Here is a 15801-nt window from a genome sequence, read left to right on the forward strand (position 1 = left end):
AATGTAAAAGGAAAATTGGAGGAATGAATTCTCCATAAGGCCTTTGAAAACCTCCAGTGTATTCCTTGGAACCAGAAGGCCACACACACGTTCAGGGCTGTGTGCATGCTCAGGAAAGACCAGAAAAGGTCTTAAACTGTCACCTCTGCCTGATCACGAGCTTCTGCGCAAGCAGTTTCAGGCAGTTGTTAACTCCTTATCAGAGTGTTACAAAGTGGGCCCCCGAAATGCACATGTAGCCCTTGTGGACGATTTACAAGTTTTAGGCATTTAAGGAAATATCTGTTCAGTCATTAACTAACCACTAAGCTAACCAGACAGAGACTTCAGTGGCCAGATACAACAAAGAATACGGACTTTGTAACATTAAGAAAACTCACTAACAGACAGCAATGACAAGCCTAGATAAGAGGACAGTTCTGCTATCCAGAGTTGCCATATTATATTTATTTTAAATGCCTATTCTTCATCATAAAATTGTGAGGAAAGCAGAAAAAAAGGTATGGCCCCTGTGCAGGAGAAAAACACAATCAATGGATATTGTTCCTAGGGGAGGTCAGACGTTGAACATACTAGACAAAGACATTAAACCAGGTATTTTAAATATGTTCAAGGACTAAAAGAAAACTATCCGATAGACTGAAATGAAAGTAAAGGAACAATATCTTACCAAGTAAAAAATATCAGTAAAGAGTTAGAAATTTTACATAAGAACCAAATAGAAATTCTGGAGTTGAAAAGTACAGTAACTTAAATGAAAAATTATCTAGACAAGGTCAACAGCAGATTTGAGCTGGCAGAAGAAAGAATCAGCAAACTTGAAGATGGGTCGATTGAGATTTTGATGCTGAAGAACTGAACAACAGCAAAAAAAAGAAAGAATGAAGAAAAATTAACAGCTTCAGAGACCTATGGGATACTATCAAGTTTACCAACATAATGGGAGTGTGTGAAGGATGGGAAAGAGAGAAAAAGGAAGAAAGAATATTTGAATAAATACTCACCCAAAACTTCTAAAACTTGATTAAAACCATTAATCCAAGAACCTCAATGAACTCCAAGTTGAATTAATTTAAAGAGATCTACAACATAGACACATTACAATCAAACTGTCTCAAGCCGAAGGCAGAATATTGAAAGCAGCAAAAAGAAATAACTCATCACATGCAAGGGATTCTCAACAAGATTAATAGCTGATTTCTCATCAGAAACCGTGGAGGTCAGAAAGCAGTGAAATAACATATTCAAAATTCTGAAAAGAAAAAAACTTTGTTGACTAGAACTTTATATCCAGCAAAACTGTCTTTTGGAAACAAAGAAGAAATCAGGACATTGCCAGATAAACGAAAGCTGAAGGAGTTCATCTCTCAAAAACCTGCCCCATAGGAAATAATAAAGAGAATCCTTCAGACTAAAATGAAAGGAAACTAGAGAGTAACTCAAATCCACACGAAGAAATGAAGAGCATAAGTAAAGGCAACCCCATGGGTAAATATAAAACAACCTAAGAGTATTATTTTATATGCAACTCTTTTTTTCTCCAACCTGATTTTAAAACAACTGAGTAAAGCAATAATTACAAATTGATGTGCACACATTGTATAAACATATAATTAATATGACACCACCACAAGGGGGTAAATAAACTAGGTTCTCATAAAATGTTTGTTTGTTTACTTGTTTATTTTTAGAGGTAGCATCTCACTCTGTCACCCAGGCTGGAGTGCAGTGGCACAATCATAGCTCACTGCAGCCTCAAGCTTACTCACTCGGGCAATCCGCCTGCCTCAGCCTCCCGAGTAGCTGGGCTGCAGGTGTGCACCACTACACCCAGCTAAATTTCTTTTCTTTATTTTTTTAGAGATAAGTGTCTCTCTGTGTTGCCCAGTCAGGCCTCAAAGTGTTGTACTCAAGTAATGCTCCTGCTTCAGTCCTCTTGCCTGAGCCACCTGAGTCACTGGGATTGCAGTCGGGAGCCACCACCTCTGACTTTAAATATTTACTTTACAATCCAAGATAACCACTAAGAAATAAATGACATGGGAATTAAAATGGTACACTAGGAAATATCTAATATAAAAATAATGCAGTAATTGAGGAATAGAGAAAGAAAAGACATAGAACAAATCACCAAATTAAGTAAATTCTACATTATCAGTAATTATATTAAATATAAATGGATTAAGCACTCCAGTTAAAAGGCCAAAGATGTTGATAGAGTAGGTTAAATAACAGAATCCAACTATACAAGGTCTACAAGAGACACTTTAGACTGAAAGACACAAGGTTTAAAGTAAACAGGTGGAAAAGATACATTACACAGAAAGTAACCAAAAGACACCACTGTGGCTATACTAATATCAAAGTACACTTTAAGAAAAAAATTACTACTAAAGGCAAAAGACATTTATAATATATATCATTATATAGTCATAGATGATATGTATTTTATAGTTATATACTCTATAATATATTTCTAGAAAGACATAAACTATTGAAACTAACTCAAGAAGAAATAGAAAATTTTAATAGATTTAAAACAAGTAAGAAGATTGAATAAGTAATCAAAAACTTAAAAAACACAAAAATCCCAGGACCAGATGGCTGCACTGGTTCATTCTGCCAAACATTTAAAGAATTAACACCAATCATTCACAAACTCTTCCCCAAAAGGGAATAAGCAATGAGGAATGCTTTCCAGCTCATTCTGTGTGGCCAGTATTATCCTTATACCAAACCAAAGACATCACGAGAAGAAAAAACTGCAAATCAATATCCCATATGAATATAGATGTAAAAATCAACCAAATAACAACCTGGATCCAAACAGCATGAAAAAGGATGATGTACCATAACCAAATGGAATTTATTCAAGGAATGCATGGTTAGTTCAACGTAGAAAAACCAAAAAGACACCATCTTAATCAAGGACATAAAGCACATGATACCTCAGTAGACACAGAAAAGCAGTTGTCATAAACCAACAGCTTTTCATGATAAAAACACTGAATAAACTGGGAGTAAAAGGGAACTTCAACCTGATAAAGGGTATCTCTGGAAACCCTGTAGCTAACATCATACTAACTGGTGAGAGACTGAAAGCTTTCCCTCTAAAATCAGGAACAAGACAAGGGTATCTGTTCTTCCTACTTCGATTCAACATTGTCCTGGAGGTTCTAGAATTTAGGCAAGATTTTTTTTTAAAAAGGCTATCAGAATAAAAAGCAAGAAAACTATTTCTATTTGCAGATGACATAATCTTGTATAGAAAAAAATCTTAAATACAACAGCAGAATATCAAGCTGATAAACGATGTCAGTAAATTTGCAGGATAGAGAAAACATTCATTTATAATAGTATCAAAAAGAATAAAATAAATAAATTGAAGTATAAATTTAAGGACGTGGATAAGCCAAAGTGGTAAATCCATTTTTAATGGATTTTAGTGGAGCATTATTTAGCCATAATAAGGAATGAAGCACTGATACATGCTCCAAAGATGAACCTTGGAAATGTGTTAGTGAAAGAAGCCAAGCACAAGTGGCTCCATATTATACATCCCGTTTATTTGAAATATACAGAATAGGGGAATTCATATGGTTAGAAAGTAGAATCGTAGTTGCCAGTGATGGAGAGGAGACACAGGAGTGACTCAGTGGATACAGAGGTTCTTTTTGGGGTGATGAAAATATTTTGAAATTAGGTGGTGATGTTGGTTGCACAACCTTGCAAATGTACTAAAAACCACTAAACTATATGCTTTAAAAATGAATTCTATGGTATGTGAATTATTTCTCCATTTTTAAAAAAGTTGGTGTAAAAGAAAAAAAGTGACTCTAAGGGTATTTATACAAATACATAGCCTTACAAATACATAGCAAATACATCTCTCAGTACTGGAATTCTAAAATATCCTTAATAATATATCTTCAATTGAAACGTTCAGTGATAGTCTGGAAAGTCTTTAATATGTAGTTTCGTTCAACAAATTATGCTCTTAAAAGAGTTTGGTGCACAGAAATAATTCATTAACATTTTTAATCTTTTCTACAATAATCTATGAAAATCTTTCTTTGTATTTCTTGCCTGGCTTGTTCTCCCAGGAATTAGGAAGATTTTCTTTATACACTAAGTAGAACTAATTATAAATTGTGTTGAGTTTTATATGGCCATCCTCTGCTGGAGATACTAATAACCACATTGTTACATTTGTTTATATTAGGATTTTTAGATCTTGGTTTTCGTTGAGGGAGTGGCAGGTGGTGGTTTGAGACAGAGTGTCTCTCTCTGTCACTCATGCTGGAGTGCAGTGGTGTGATCTCAGCTCACTGTAACCTCCACCTCCCAGGTTCAAGTGATTCTCGTGTCTCGGCCTCCTGAGTAGCCGAGACTACAGGCACACACCGTCATGCCGGCTAATTTTTGTATTTTTAGTAGAGACAGGTGTTTGCCATGTTGGCCAGGCTGGTCTGAAACTCCTGGCCTCAAATGAACTACCCACCTCAGCTTCCCAAAGTGCTGAGATAACAGGTGTGAGCCACCATGCCCAGCCTCAAGGGGTATGTATTTAAATTTAGTTGCATAATGGTTTCTTTTTAGATAATATAAAACATCAGATCTTTATATGGTTAAAATATTCTTTATGTAAATTTATGATCCCAAGAATTTCTGGGCTCATAGTCAAATTTTTTAAAAGTGATATGTGATCTTTAACAGATTTTAGATTAGTACTCAACAAAACAAGTTTTTATGTAAAAATTGCATGATGATCGTTCCTTTCCAAAAATTTTCAGTGAAGGTCCTGAGCATTGCTGTATTCTATTCATTGTTGGTTCTTAATTTTTTTTGATTCAGTATTTAAAGCTTATTACATTCAAGTATAATGCTTCCATGAATGTCCTCTTAAGCTTGTCTTATTGTGGAAAAGGAACAATCTCTTAAGATAATGTACCTTGCACTATGTATATATATGCGCGCAAAGGATTGGCAACCTTTCAGAAGTAAGAATTAAGTTGCCTCTTCTTCTGGAGTAGGATTGCACCTACTGGTAGAATTGGATAATTATTTCACCTAAGGAAGGGCTCTTTATTCAAAAACTGACTCCTGGTTCGTTTAATTAACATTTATTCTAATTAAACCAGTCCTTGAAATCTGAGCTGTTTTAATATTTCTAAATAATAGCTTTCCTATTATACCAAAAGAATGGAATAAAGTTTGTACAGGAAGAAAAATAATTGGAACTGAGTTGAGCAGTAGGCATGAGAATGTGGCAGGAGGTGAATGGATGCTACAAACAAAATGACTTTCCCTCCCATTACTTGAGTTCCTAGTAAAATAAAGTATGCAAAATGATGCCACTTGATTTTTCAGGTTCTCAAATTAAGGTGCATTTCTCAGTGGATTGATACTCAGCCTTCTGGGGGGAAATGTTTCGGTTTTACTCATTTGACAGTAAGCAAAGTGGTTTTAGTAAATAAAATAGCTTTGAATGATAATATTTTGTTGTAGTACACAATATATTTTTAGTCAATCAGAACAGGAAACATTTTAGTGGTCAAGTTATTGCAACTAATTTTTTAATACATGCTTACTCAAAGAATAGACTGTTGTGATTTCTAATCAAAGTGATTCTTTTCTCCCAAATTAAAATTTGGTTTGATTTACAGGTGAACAGTGTTGACCTCAGAGCCGCTAGTCATGAGCAGGCAGCAGCTGCATTGAAAAATGCTGGCCAAGCTGTTACAATTGTTGCACAATATCGACCTGAAGGTAATAACATTCTTATTGTCTGTAGTTATTGCTTATTTTAGTTTTTAAAATTCTTCTCTTTAATAATGTTTAACTTCCAAGCTTCCTTTTTTGTGTTTTGTTTTGGTTTTTTTTCTGATTTGCTAATCTAGTATTTGTTTAGTCTGAACCTAGTTCTTTTTCGAAATCAAAAGTTGTTTGTTTTTTTGGTTTTTTTGGTTTTTTGGTTTTTGAGATGGGGTTCCACTCTTGTTGCCCAGGCTGGAGTACAATGGCGTGATCTCAGCTCATCCCAACCTCCACCTCCCAGGTTCAAGTGATTCTCCTGCCTCAGCCTCCCAAGTAGCTGGGATTACAGGCATGCACTACCACATCCAGCTAATTTTTTGTATTTTTAGTAGAGACGGGGTTTCTCCGTGTTGGTCAGGCTGGTCTCAAACTCCTGACCTCAGGTGATCCACCCGCCCCGGCCTCCCAAAGTGCTGCGATTAGAGGCGTGAGCCACTGCGCCCTGCCAAAAGTATTTTTTAATGATGTAGGAACTGGCATCCGCAAGCTTAACCCACATAACCCCATTATGTGGGTTAATTTAACTGTTCATTTTTTTTAATCTGTTCTGTAACTGAAGACCTATCTTTTAATGTTCCTTTTACTACTTTATTTATCTGAAAAAATAATAAAAACCATAAGCAGAGATACTAATAATGCCCAAAAAATCAGGTCACCCAGATTTTTTCTAGTTTTTGAATTAGGTTATAATTATTAATATCAAGATTTAAGACACATTTCTAATAGCTGTTACTGCTGTTTAAAATAAAGAGAAGAATGCCAAGTTTGGGGTATAATGTGTGTCTAGATGGTAAAGTATCATGGGTGTGACCTTACTAAGTTCCTAGGGGAAGAAGGTGGTAATGGAAAATTTGAGGTCATGCCGTATTACACATATGTAAGACTCTAGTGTACATCAGCATAACCACAACCCCAGTAAAACCTCAGTGGAATTTAAAAAGCTTAAATAGCCAAAAGAATACATAGTGTATTTGTTGATGCTCGTAAACAACATGAAGAAGGAAAAAATGATGTGAGTAAAGGAGCTAAATGAATAATTCCATAATTTATCAACTAATTACATTTATTATTTTTTGAAGCAGAATTTGTTTTTTTAATCTGGTATGTTTTTTAGCTGATCACAGTAGCATGTTGAGCATTGCTTAGTCTTTCTTAAGTATAGGAGATTCTGTCTAAACAAGGGAAAATTTGTTTAATTGGGAGTAAATTCTGAATATTAATTCACATTAACCAGACAATAGGGACTAACATATGAAGTCAGAAGGTCAATTCATTAATTTTTGTGAGAAACAAATCTGCCAGTGGGACCCCATGTACTTTTATCTTCTGGCCAACACATTCCACCCTGTAGGTACACTATATGGAAGCCAAGTTACAGTCACTCGTTCCTTAGTATTATAGACAGCCTGTCATTTATATAAGGAATACAAACTTTTTAGGTGTGGTTACAGGTAACTTAATATCTGCTCCCTGACCTCAAAACACACAGAACACACAAAAGCAGTAAGAAAAACAAAACATACACACATGCTCCTACCCACACAACTTCACTTCATATTTACTAAAACTAAGAAGGTCAGTATAATACCTGGACAACCAAGTGGAGGTAAAGACTCCTTAAGCAGCTGAGATCTGGCAGAAGCCACAAGGAAAGAGGGGAAGAGTTAAAATATGGAATGTTAAGAATGCTTCATAGTGTCAAAAATTTAGGATATGGTATAAAATTGCACCTCTTAAAGGTGAGGGGCTCATTTTTGAGGTATAAAAACAGGAGCCTTTTTTATTGCAGGTCTTGGGAAGTAGGGTGAGCAGGCTGGAGCAGAAGCCACTCATGATGTGGTTTGGTTTAGAAGAGCAGAGGACCCATATTTGGATAAAGCAGCTTGCCTCTGTAGGATCAGATAATGTGACAGTATTTGGGTTTTAAAACCTCTAAAAATATCCTGTGCCTCCATCTTTCCTGTGCCCGTAGACTCTGAAATAGCCACTCTAGCAAAGTAGCAAAGTAATAAGTACTTTTTTTTTTTTTTTTGAGACGGAGTTTCACTCTCTTGCCCAGGCTGGAGTACAGTGGTACAATCTCAGCTCACTGTAACCTCCGCCTCCGTTGTAGGTGAGATTACAGGCACCTGCCACCACGCCCAGCTTATTTTTATATTTTTAATAGCAACGGGGTTTTGCCATGTTGGCCAGACTGGTCTCCTGAGCCTTAGGTGGTCCGCCCGCCTCGGCCTCCCAAAGTGCTGGGATTGCAGGTGTAAGCCACCACCTCCAGCCCCAGTAATAAGTAATTTAAAAGTAGCCTCACATTCATACAAAGATAAGAAGAAGAGGTGGGGAAAAGCATCAAAGCTTAGTAACAGATTAGCTACACGCACATACAACACAAAAACATTAACACAAATCAGATTAAAATTTAACCTTAATGTTTTGCAATGTATGCATTCACTTTGAAAGAAGACCACAAAGTAGAAATGTAAGAACTATAGGAAAAGATGACTCAATAACCAAAAGAAATTAACTTTGAGCTGGCAGAACCCAGGAGAGAAGAAAGCAACCAAATTAGTGAAATTAGACCACAAACACAGAGTCACTGCAGAAAACCAGGAGACATAGAAGATACAATAGAAAAAGTAGACAAAATGAAACCAAGAAAATCCGAAAAGATTAAAAGAAAATGTTAGCAATGGAAGGTAATTATTTTTACAATATATACATAATTAGACTTTCTGAAGAATAATTTTAAGGAAGAGAATAAATGTCTTAAATTATAATTCAATGCATTCAAGAAAACTTTCTTGAAATAAAAAGAAATAATCTTTGTATTAAAAGGGTACAGCGTAATATAGGGAAAATTGACTCCGAATGGCCAAAACTCAGACATTCTTGTTAATGTTTATTAAGAAAGAATTTTTTTCGGACCCAGGCAAAAATACCAAGTCATGATACAGGAGGGAAAATTGGTTGATAGGATAAACTACTGTAATGCTTAGTGAGCATAGTACAGAACAAAAATAGTTAATTCACTTGTAATCCCAGCACTTTGGGAGGCTGAGGCAGGAGAACTGCTTGAGTTCAGGACTTCAACACTAGCCTAGACAACAAAGTGAGACTCCATCTCTACAAAAAAATCAAAAATTAGCCAGGCGTGGTGGCACATGCATGTGGTCGCAGCTACACAGGAAGCTGATGCAGGAGGATCACTTGAGCCCAGGAGGTTGGGGCTGCAGTAAGCCGTGTTCGTACCACTGCAGTCCAGCCTGGGCAGCAGAGGGAGACCCTGTCCAAAAAAAAAAAAATCATTCATTTTTACCATTTTTATAGTTAGTGGCTCTTAAGTTTAATTTACCCCTATATGCACTAGATACACTTTCCACTGATAGTTAGCAAGGGTGGGCTACTCTTATCCTAGGTTAGTTATTGAATGGGCCCAGGAGTTTCCCTCTCACTATCTTTTACTGTGCTTGTATTGTTTGATCTTTCCTTCATCATTCTTTTTTGCTTCTTTTTGTGATTTCTCCACTTTTCTTTTGTATGAGCCTTTCTAGATGGTACTCTTTTTATTTAGTTGTATCCAATACTTTCATCTATTGTAGTATAGATGAAGCCATTTTTGTATCAAGGAGAATTTGCATTCTTTGATTATTTAAATAGCAACTATTTAATAGATACATCTATGTTTCAAGGGTTACTCTTATGTTGATTACTCTCACATGTGTGTCTTATTTCCGGACATCTCCTGAAGACCACACTTATATGTCCTATTTGATTTCTTTAGCTGTATTTCTCAATGTGTTTCAAATTTAACGTTTATGAAATTTAACTTTTTTTTACTAGCTCAATAAATGGCACCTCCATTCGTGCTTAAACCAGAAGCTCAGGAATCATACTTGACTACCTCCCCATTCACAACCTCTCAGTCACAGCCACTAGCCTAGCCAGAGCCACCATCATCCCTTACCTGAATTACTGTAAAATCCTCTAACATGTCTCCTCACTTCTTTCTTAATTTTCTCCAATACATTCCCTATTCCTCAGCCAAAAGGATCATTTTAAATACAAAAATTGGGTTGAATTATTCCCCATTTAAAACAATATCCATTTTACTCTTAATAAAACCCAAATCCTTTAATAGGCCTGCAAGTTTCTTTGTAATTGTACACAGCACAGCACATATGATTTTACTTCATGCCTTCCACTCTTTCTTTTGCTCCTTAAGTTCTAACCATACAGGCCATTTTTCAGACCCTTGGCTGTACCAGATTATTTCCTAATTCTCTGCTCGTTCTTTTCTTTCTTAGAATATTTTTCCCCTGTTCTTTTGATGGCTAGTTTATCTGTCCCATTCTCATGCTTCTATAAGGATGTACCTGAGACTGGGTAATTTATAAAGGAAAGAGGTTTAATTGACTCACAGTTTCAAAGGGCTGGAGAGACCTCAAGAAACTTATAACCATGGCAGAGTGGAAGCAAACATGTCCTTCTTCACAAGGCCGCAGGAGAGAGGAGAGTAAGAGCCAAGTGAAAGGGGAAGCCCCTATCAAACCATCAGCTCTCATGAGAACTTACTGTCACAAGAATAGCATGGGGGGAACCACCCTCATGATTGAATTACTTCCCACCGTGATCCTCCCACCACATGTGGGGATTATGGGAACTGCAATTCAAGATGAGATTTGCGTGGGGACAGAGCCAAACGGTATCAGCTAGTTCCTTCTCATAGCACTGATATTTTTACTTTGTAACAGTTACACAGTTTATAGTTACATGTTTATTTAGGTGTCTATTATTTAAGGCTTGCTGTATTCTCATAAAATACGTAGCAATATCCCTATTTACAGAGGATGAAGTAGACTTAGATAACAAAGTTAGCAATAGCTAAGATTCATACCCGGATCTGTTGCCTTCAAAGTCCAGATAGTTTTCACTGAGAATATCTTGATGAGTCTGGTGAAGTGATGTATGCTGTATTCTTTTACCACGGCTATGGTACTTCTGCCTAATGAAGGCAGAGTAAGTACCAGCAGAGCACAGAAGACAGGCCTTGCCTTAGAAATTTAGAAGGAGGGAGATTGTATTGCCTGGCTGATAAAAGATACCATAGAGTGGGATCGAGGCGTAACTGGGAACCTAAGAATGGATAGGATTTAGATGGGCAGAGAGAAAAAATGACATCGTAGGTGAAGAATAACAGATGACCAAAGATAAGAGAGTTAAAATTTTAAAGTATGTTTTGGGTACTTTAAAAATTTACCTGTCCTCATTGCTGTGTTGCTGCTTACCTATGTCTGCTTATTAATCATTGATACTATGGCTTCACATTTTGTTTTAATATTATATATTTTTAACAGATGTATTTTTGTTGCACAGCACATTTTAAAGAAAAAAACATATTTTAGATTATCAAAGCATAACTATGAGGGCCGAAGATAGAAGTTGAAGAGTCAAATTTTCTTTCTCAGTGAGCTCGCTATTTTAAGAAGTACAAAAGGAGTCGCCTCACACTCTGATAAGCATCATCTTGCAGTTAGTATCTTTCCTAAAGGCTTGGGATTCTCTGCCTTATTGATAGTCTTACAGACAGACAGACAGACAAAGAGATAAAGGTAAGCTTTTGGTAGAGTTAAGTTTTTTATCTTTTAGGATCTATGGCTTGCCTTACTAGTCTTCCAAAAAAGTACTATTATGGGTTTTTGAGCTTATATACTTTGAACTTCCTTGACTTGGATTCTAATTATGAGGAAAAATAATCTCTACAAGACATATGAAGACATTATCTTCTAACTCCTGTCAGTTTTATTAATTCCAAAGGCAAGGAATAATTCACTTTGAGGGGGGACCTTTACTGTTAATCTTTTTGTAGAATCGTTATCAGAAATTAGCTGGACGTGGTGGCTCATGCCTCTAATCCCAGCACTTTAGGAGGCCTAGGTGGGAAGATTACTTGAGCCCAGGAGTTCGAGACCAGCCTGGGCAACATAGCAAGATCTCGTCTCTACTAGAAGTTTTTTTAAAGTTTTTTAATTAGCCATGCATGGTAGTGCACACCTGTAGTCCCAGGCGAGGCAAGAGGATTGCTGTGATCTCACCACTGTACTCTCGAGCCTCAGCGACAGAGTGAGACCCCGTCTCAAAATAAAAATAAAGAAACATGGGAACTGGAAATATAATACTGTACTTGTTTTGGACTCCATATCCCAAAGTTATAAAATTTTATCAAATACTTCCTAGTCTATAGTTTAAGAATCTCTTGGCCTGGCACAGTGGCTCACGCCTGTAATCCCAGCACTTTGGGAGGCACAGGCGGGCGGATCACAAGGTCAGGAGATTGAGACCATCCTGGCTAACACGGGGAAACCCCGTCTCTACCAAAATACAAAAGGAAAATTAGCCGGGCATACTGGCGGGCGCCTGTAGTCCCAGCTACACGGGAGGCTGAGGTGGGAGAATGGCGTGAACCCGGGAGGCCGAGCTTGCAGTGAGCCGAGATCGCGCCACTGCACTCCAGCCTGGGTGACAGAGTGAGACTCTGTCTCAAAAAAAAAAAAAAAAAAAAAAAAAAAAAATCTTGTGATAGAATATAATGGTAAAACTGTATGCCATGCATGGTACAAACCAGTTATGTTTATTAACTCTTAATTCCCAAGATAATCCTCTAAGTAAGCACTGTTATCCCCATTTTACGTTACAGTTGAATAAGCTACACCATAAAGAGACTAAGTAATTTGCTGGTTACATAGCTGTTAAATGGTTAAGATTTCTTCTAGTTCCTTTTAAGGGAAGAAAAACCTTTTCCTCCACCCTTGTATGTTCAGTAACCAGGCCTGCGAATTAAACTGACAGAAAAAACAGATTAACATGAAAAAAAAGTTTCTTGTATATGGATGCAAGAGGCAACAAAAGAAATACTGTAGCTAGCTTGTAGATAAAGTTAAAAACTTGTATACCTAATCTAGTAGGGAAAAGGAAGGAGGGAGAAACAGCTTTTATTGGAAAAACACAGACATTTCTTTAGGAAAGACAAGTTTTTAGGAGAAGAGATGGGGGATAAAATTTGTGGTAACGTTTGTCTGAACTGGTATGAGGGGTCTTTCCATTCTTCGGGGCCATCAGACCCCTCAGAGAGGGTATTTATGGGAACACCATTTCTCAGAAGCTGCACCTTTTGGTCAGTTTAGAGAAACTCCAGGGAGGCTTGTTTTCTGCATCTGTTGAATCTCAGATATCTTCAGCTTAAAATAATCTTTGTGGCAACTCTGGGGTTCTCGGTGGGTCTCCATACCCTGTTCTCACTCTTTCAACTACAACTAAACTCTTGGAGTCTCTAACCTCAAATATTTAATCTTATTGTTCCTCAAGAGTATTAGGCCAACTTTCAGAGCTTATATATCAATCTTTTGTTCAGAAATCATTAATTACATTGTAATAATACCATAAAAGAAATAAAGCAGAAAGAATTAAACTCAATATATAAGTTAAACTTACTTTCTCTTTCCCCTAGGTTAGGTCTTACATTTGTGATGTAGTTTATTTTCACAAGAAAAAAACTGTTTGGTGTTATAATCCCTATTTTGCAAGTGACTGAAGTCTAGAAAGGTTAGGCCATAGTCACTTAACTTTTCTGCACTTCAAAGCTTTGATTGAAATCTTGAGTTATAGAGGTAGATTTCTAACACCCAGTGTCCTGACTTTATTTTCATTATTACTTCTTATACCAACCAAAGGGAGAAGAGGCAGAGATGATCGGGGAGATTGCAGCGGACTAGTGGCGTTTCTTTGCAGGCATTTGTCATTTCTTATGATTTTCGTAGAAGATACGTCCTTAAATTTTTTTTCAGTCTCCTGCTTTCCCACTTTCCTTGCTGTGTTTTTCTACACGCCTGTGCTAAGTTGACCCTTCAGTCTCCTGCTTTCCCACTTTTCTTGCTGTATTTTTCTACACACCTGTACTACAGTTGACCCTTGAACAACACAGGTTTGAACTGTGTCTACTTATGCACGTGCTGTTCAACCACACTGGGATAGAAAAATACCATATGCCTATCGGATTCCACAAGGCCTCCTGTTAGACTTGAATATGCATGGGTTTTGGTATACGTGGGGTTCTGGAACTAATCCTCCGAGTATACCAGAGAGCTATTGTACTTAAAACAACTAACTTGTCTTCTTAAAAATAGTTTTCCTTTTTCTTCTGTAGGCCAATTTGTAGTATCCATCCTCTTGAGAGTTGTTTCTCTTGGGTTTAATATCTGTGTTTAATCTATTTTATTATAGTTATAAATGAATGTTTTTCTTTATAGGGATTGCATGTTGAGAGATTAAGGAAGTCCAGTTTCCCCCATACCCCTTCTTCACTTTCCTCCACCTTTTTACTTCCAGTGTGGAGGTGAAAACAAAGGTTAAAATTTGAAAGGGGAGATCAAATGAGAAAATCAGCTTTTAAATATCTCTCCTTGTATAAGCGCACACATACTAACTTGTAGCCAGCAGTTCAGATACTTCCTAATATGTTTCATGACAAGAAATACAGTTTGATACAGGAATTTTTAAGATGTTGAATGGAGAAAAATCTCTTATGTAAAATTATAGCTTTGCTGAGTTTTGATGTAATTTCTAGGAGAGGAATGTAAATGACTTAACTGAAAAAAGGGATAAAACTCTTCTGTCAAAATAAAAACTTAAGAAAATAGGTGTGGTGGTTAGCACTTCGGGAGGCTGAGATAAGAGGATCACTTGAGCTTAAGAGTTCAAGATCCCTTGAGTAACATAGGACACCCTGTTGCTGCAAATAATTTTTAAAATGAGCTGGGCATAGTGATGCATGCCTGTAGGCTCAGCTACTTGAGAGGCTAAGGTAGGAAGATTGCTTGAGCCCAGGAGGTCAAAGCTACTATGAGCCATGATCGTGCCACTGCACTCCAGCCTGGATGACAGAGCAAGACCCTGTCTCCAAAAAAACCTTAAAAAAAAAAAAAAAAAGGATAAAGAAAAAATATATATTGGTGGGACTGTTTAAGAAAATATAGACAGAGCCGGGCGCGGTGGCTCACGCCTGTAATCCCAGCACTTTGGGAGGCCGAGACGGGCGGATCACGAGGTCAGGAGATCGAGACCATCCTGGCTAACACAGTAAAACCCTGTCTCTACTAAAAGATACAAAAAAACTAGCCAGGTGAGGTGACGGGCGCCTGTAATCCCAGCTACTCCGGAGGCTGAGGCTGGAGAATGGCGTAAACCCAGGAGGCAGAGCTTGCAATGAGCTGAGATCCAGCCACTGCACTCCAGCCCGGACGACAGAGCGAGACTCCGTCTCAAAAAAAAAAAAGAAAATATACACAGAATGGGTAAAATGTGGAGATTGATAGGACTAAAAGTATCAATTGATTGAAACAAAAGGAAAAAGTTAGAATCTTAACTAGGTAAATGAAATAGAAGGTTTAAAGGAAAAGTAACTTTAAAATGCTGAAGTATGTTTTGAACATATAGAAAGGTGACTGTGAGGAATTGTTAAGAGTAAGGCAAAGACTTGGCCAGGCGCAGTGGGTCACGCCTGTAATCCCAGCACTTTGGGAGGCCAAAGCAGGCAGATCCCTTTTAACCAGGAGTTCAAGACCAGCCTGGCCAACTTGATGAAACTCTGTCTCTACTAACAAAATTAAACAGGTGTGGTGATGCACACCTGTAATTTCAGCTACTGAGGAGGCTGAGGCACAAGAATCGCTTGAACCCAAGAGGCAGAAGCTGTAGTGAGCCAAAATTGCACCACTCTACTCTGGCCTGAGCAACAGAGCGAGGTGGGGTGGGTGGGAAGACTAAGCAAAAACTGTAAATATGAAGATCTGAATACAGTGAAAGAAATAAGTCACAAATTTAAGAAATTATCAGAAATTGACTTAGCTCTTCAGTGTCCTAAATTTTTAATATCTGAGACTATGTTAACTGCTTTGTAGTAGCTTAGTTACTCATTAAGAAAGGATATTTTCT

General features: G+C 37.3%; 1 protein-coding gene across 20 annotated transcripts in view; it reads left to right on the forward strand.

Annotated features, from left to right (window-relative positions):
* The window catches only part of DLG1 (discs large MAGUK scaffold protein 1), a 276922-nt gene that overhangs the window by 204254 nt on the left and 56867 nt on the right, over positions 1-15801 (forward strand). For all 20 annotated transcript variants that reach the window (XM_008009612.3, XM_008009616.3, XM_038003103.2 and 17 more), the window contains one exon: positions 5667-5769. In XM_008009612.3, the coding sequence (XP_008007803.1) occupies positions 5667-5769 (103 nt within the window). The remainder of the gene's footprint in view (positions 1-5666; positions 5770-15801) is intronic.

The sequence above is a fragment of the Chlorocebus sabaeus genome, chromosome 15 (genome assembly GCF_047675955.1).
Source record: "Chlorocebus sabaeus isolate Y175 chromosome 15, mChlSab1.0.hap1, whole genome shotgun sequence".
Classification (NCBI taxonomy): domain Eukaryota; kingdom Metazoa; phylum Chordata; class Mammalia; order Primates; family Cercopithecidae; genus Chlorocebus; species Chlorocebus sabaeus.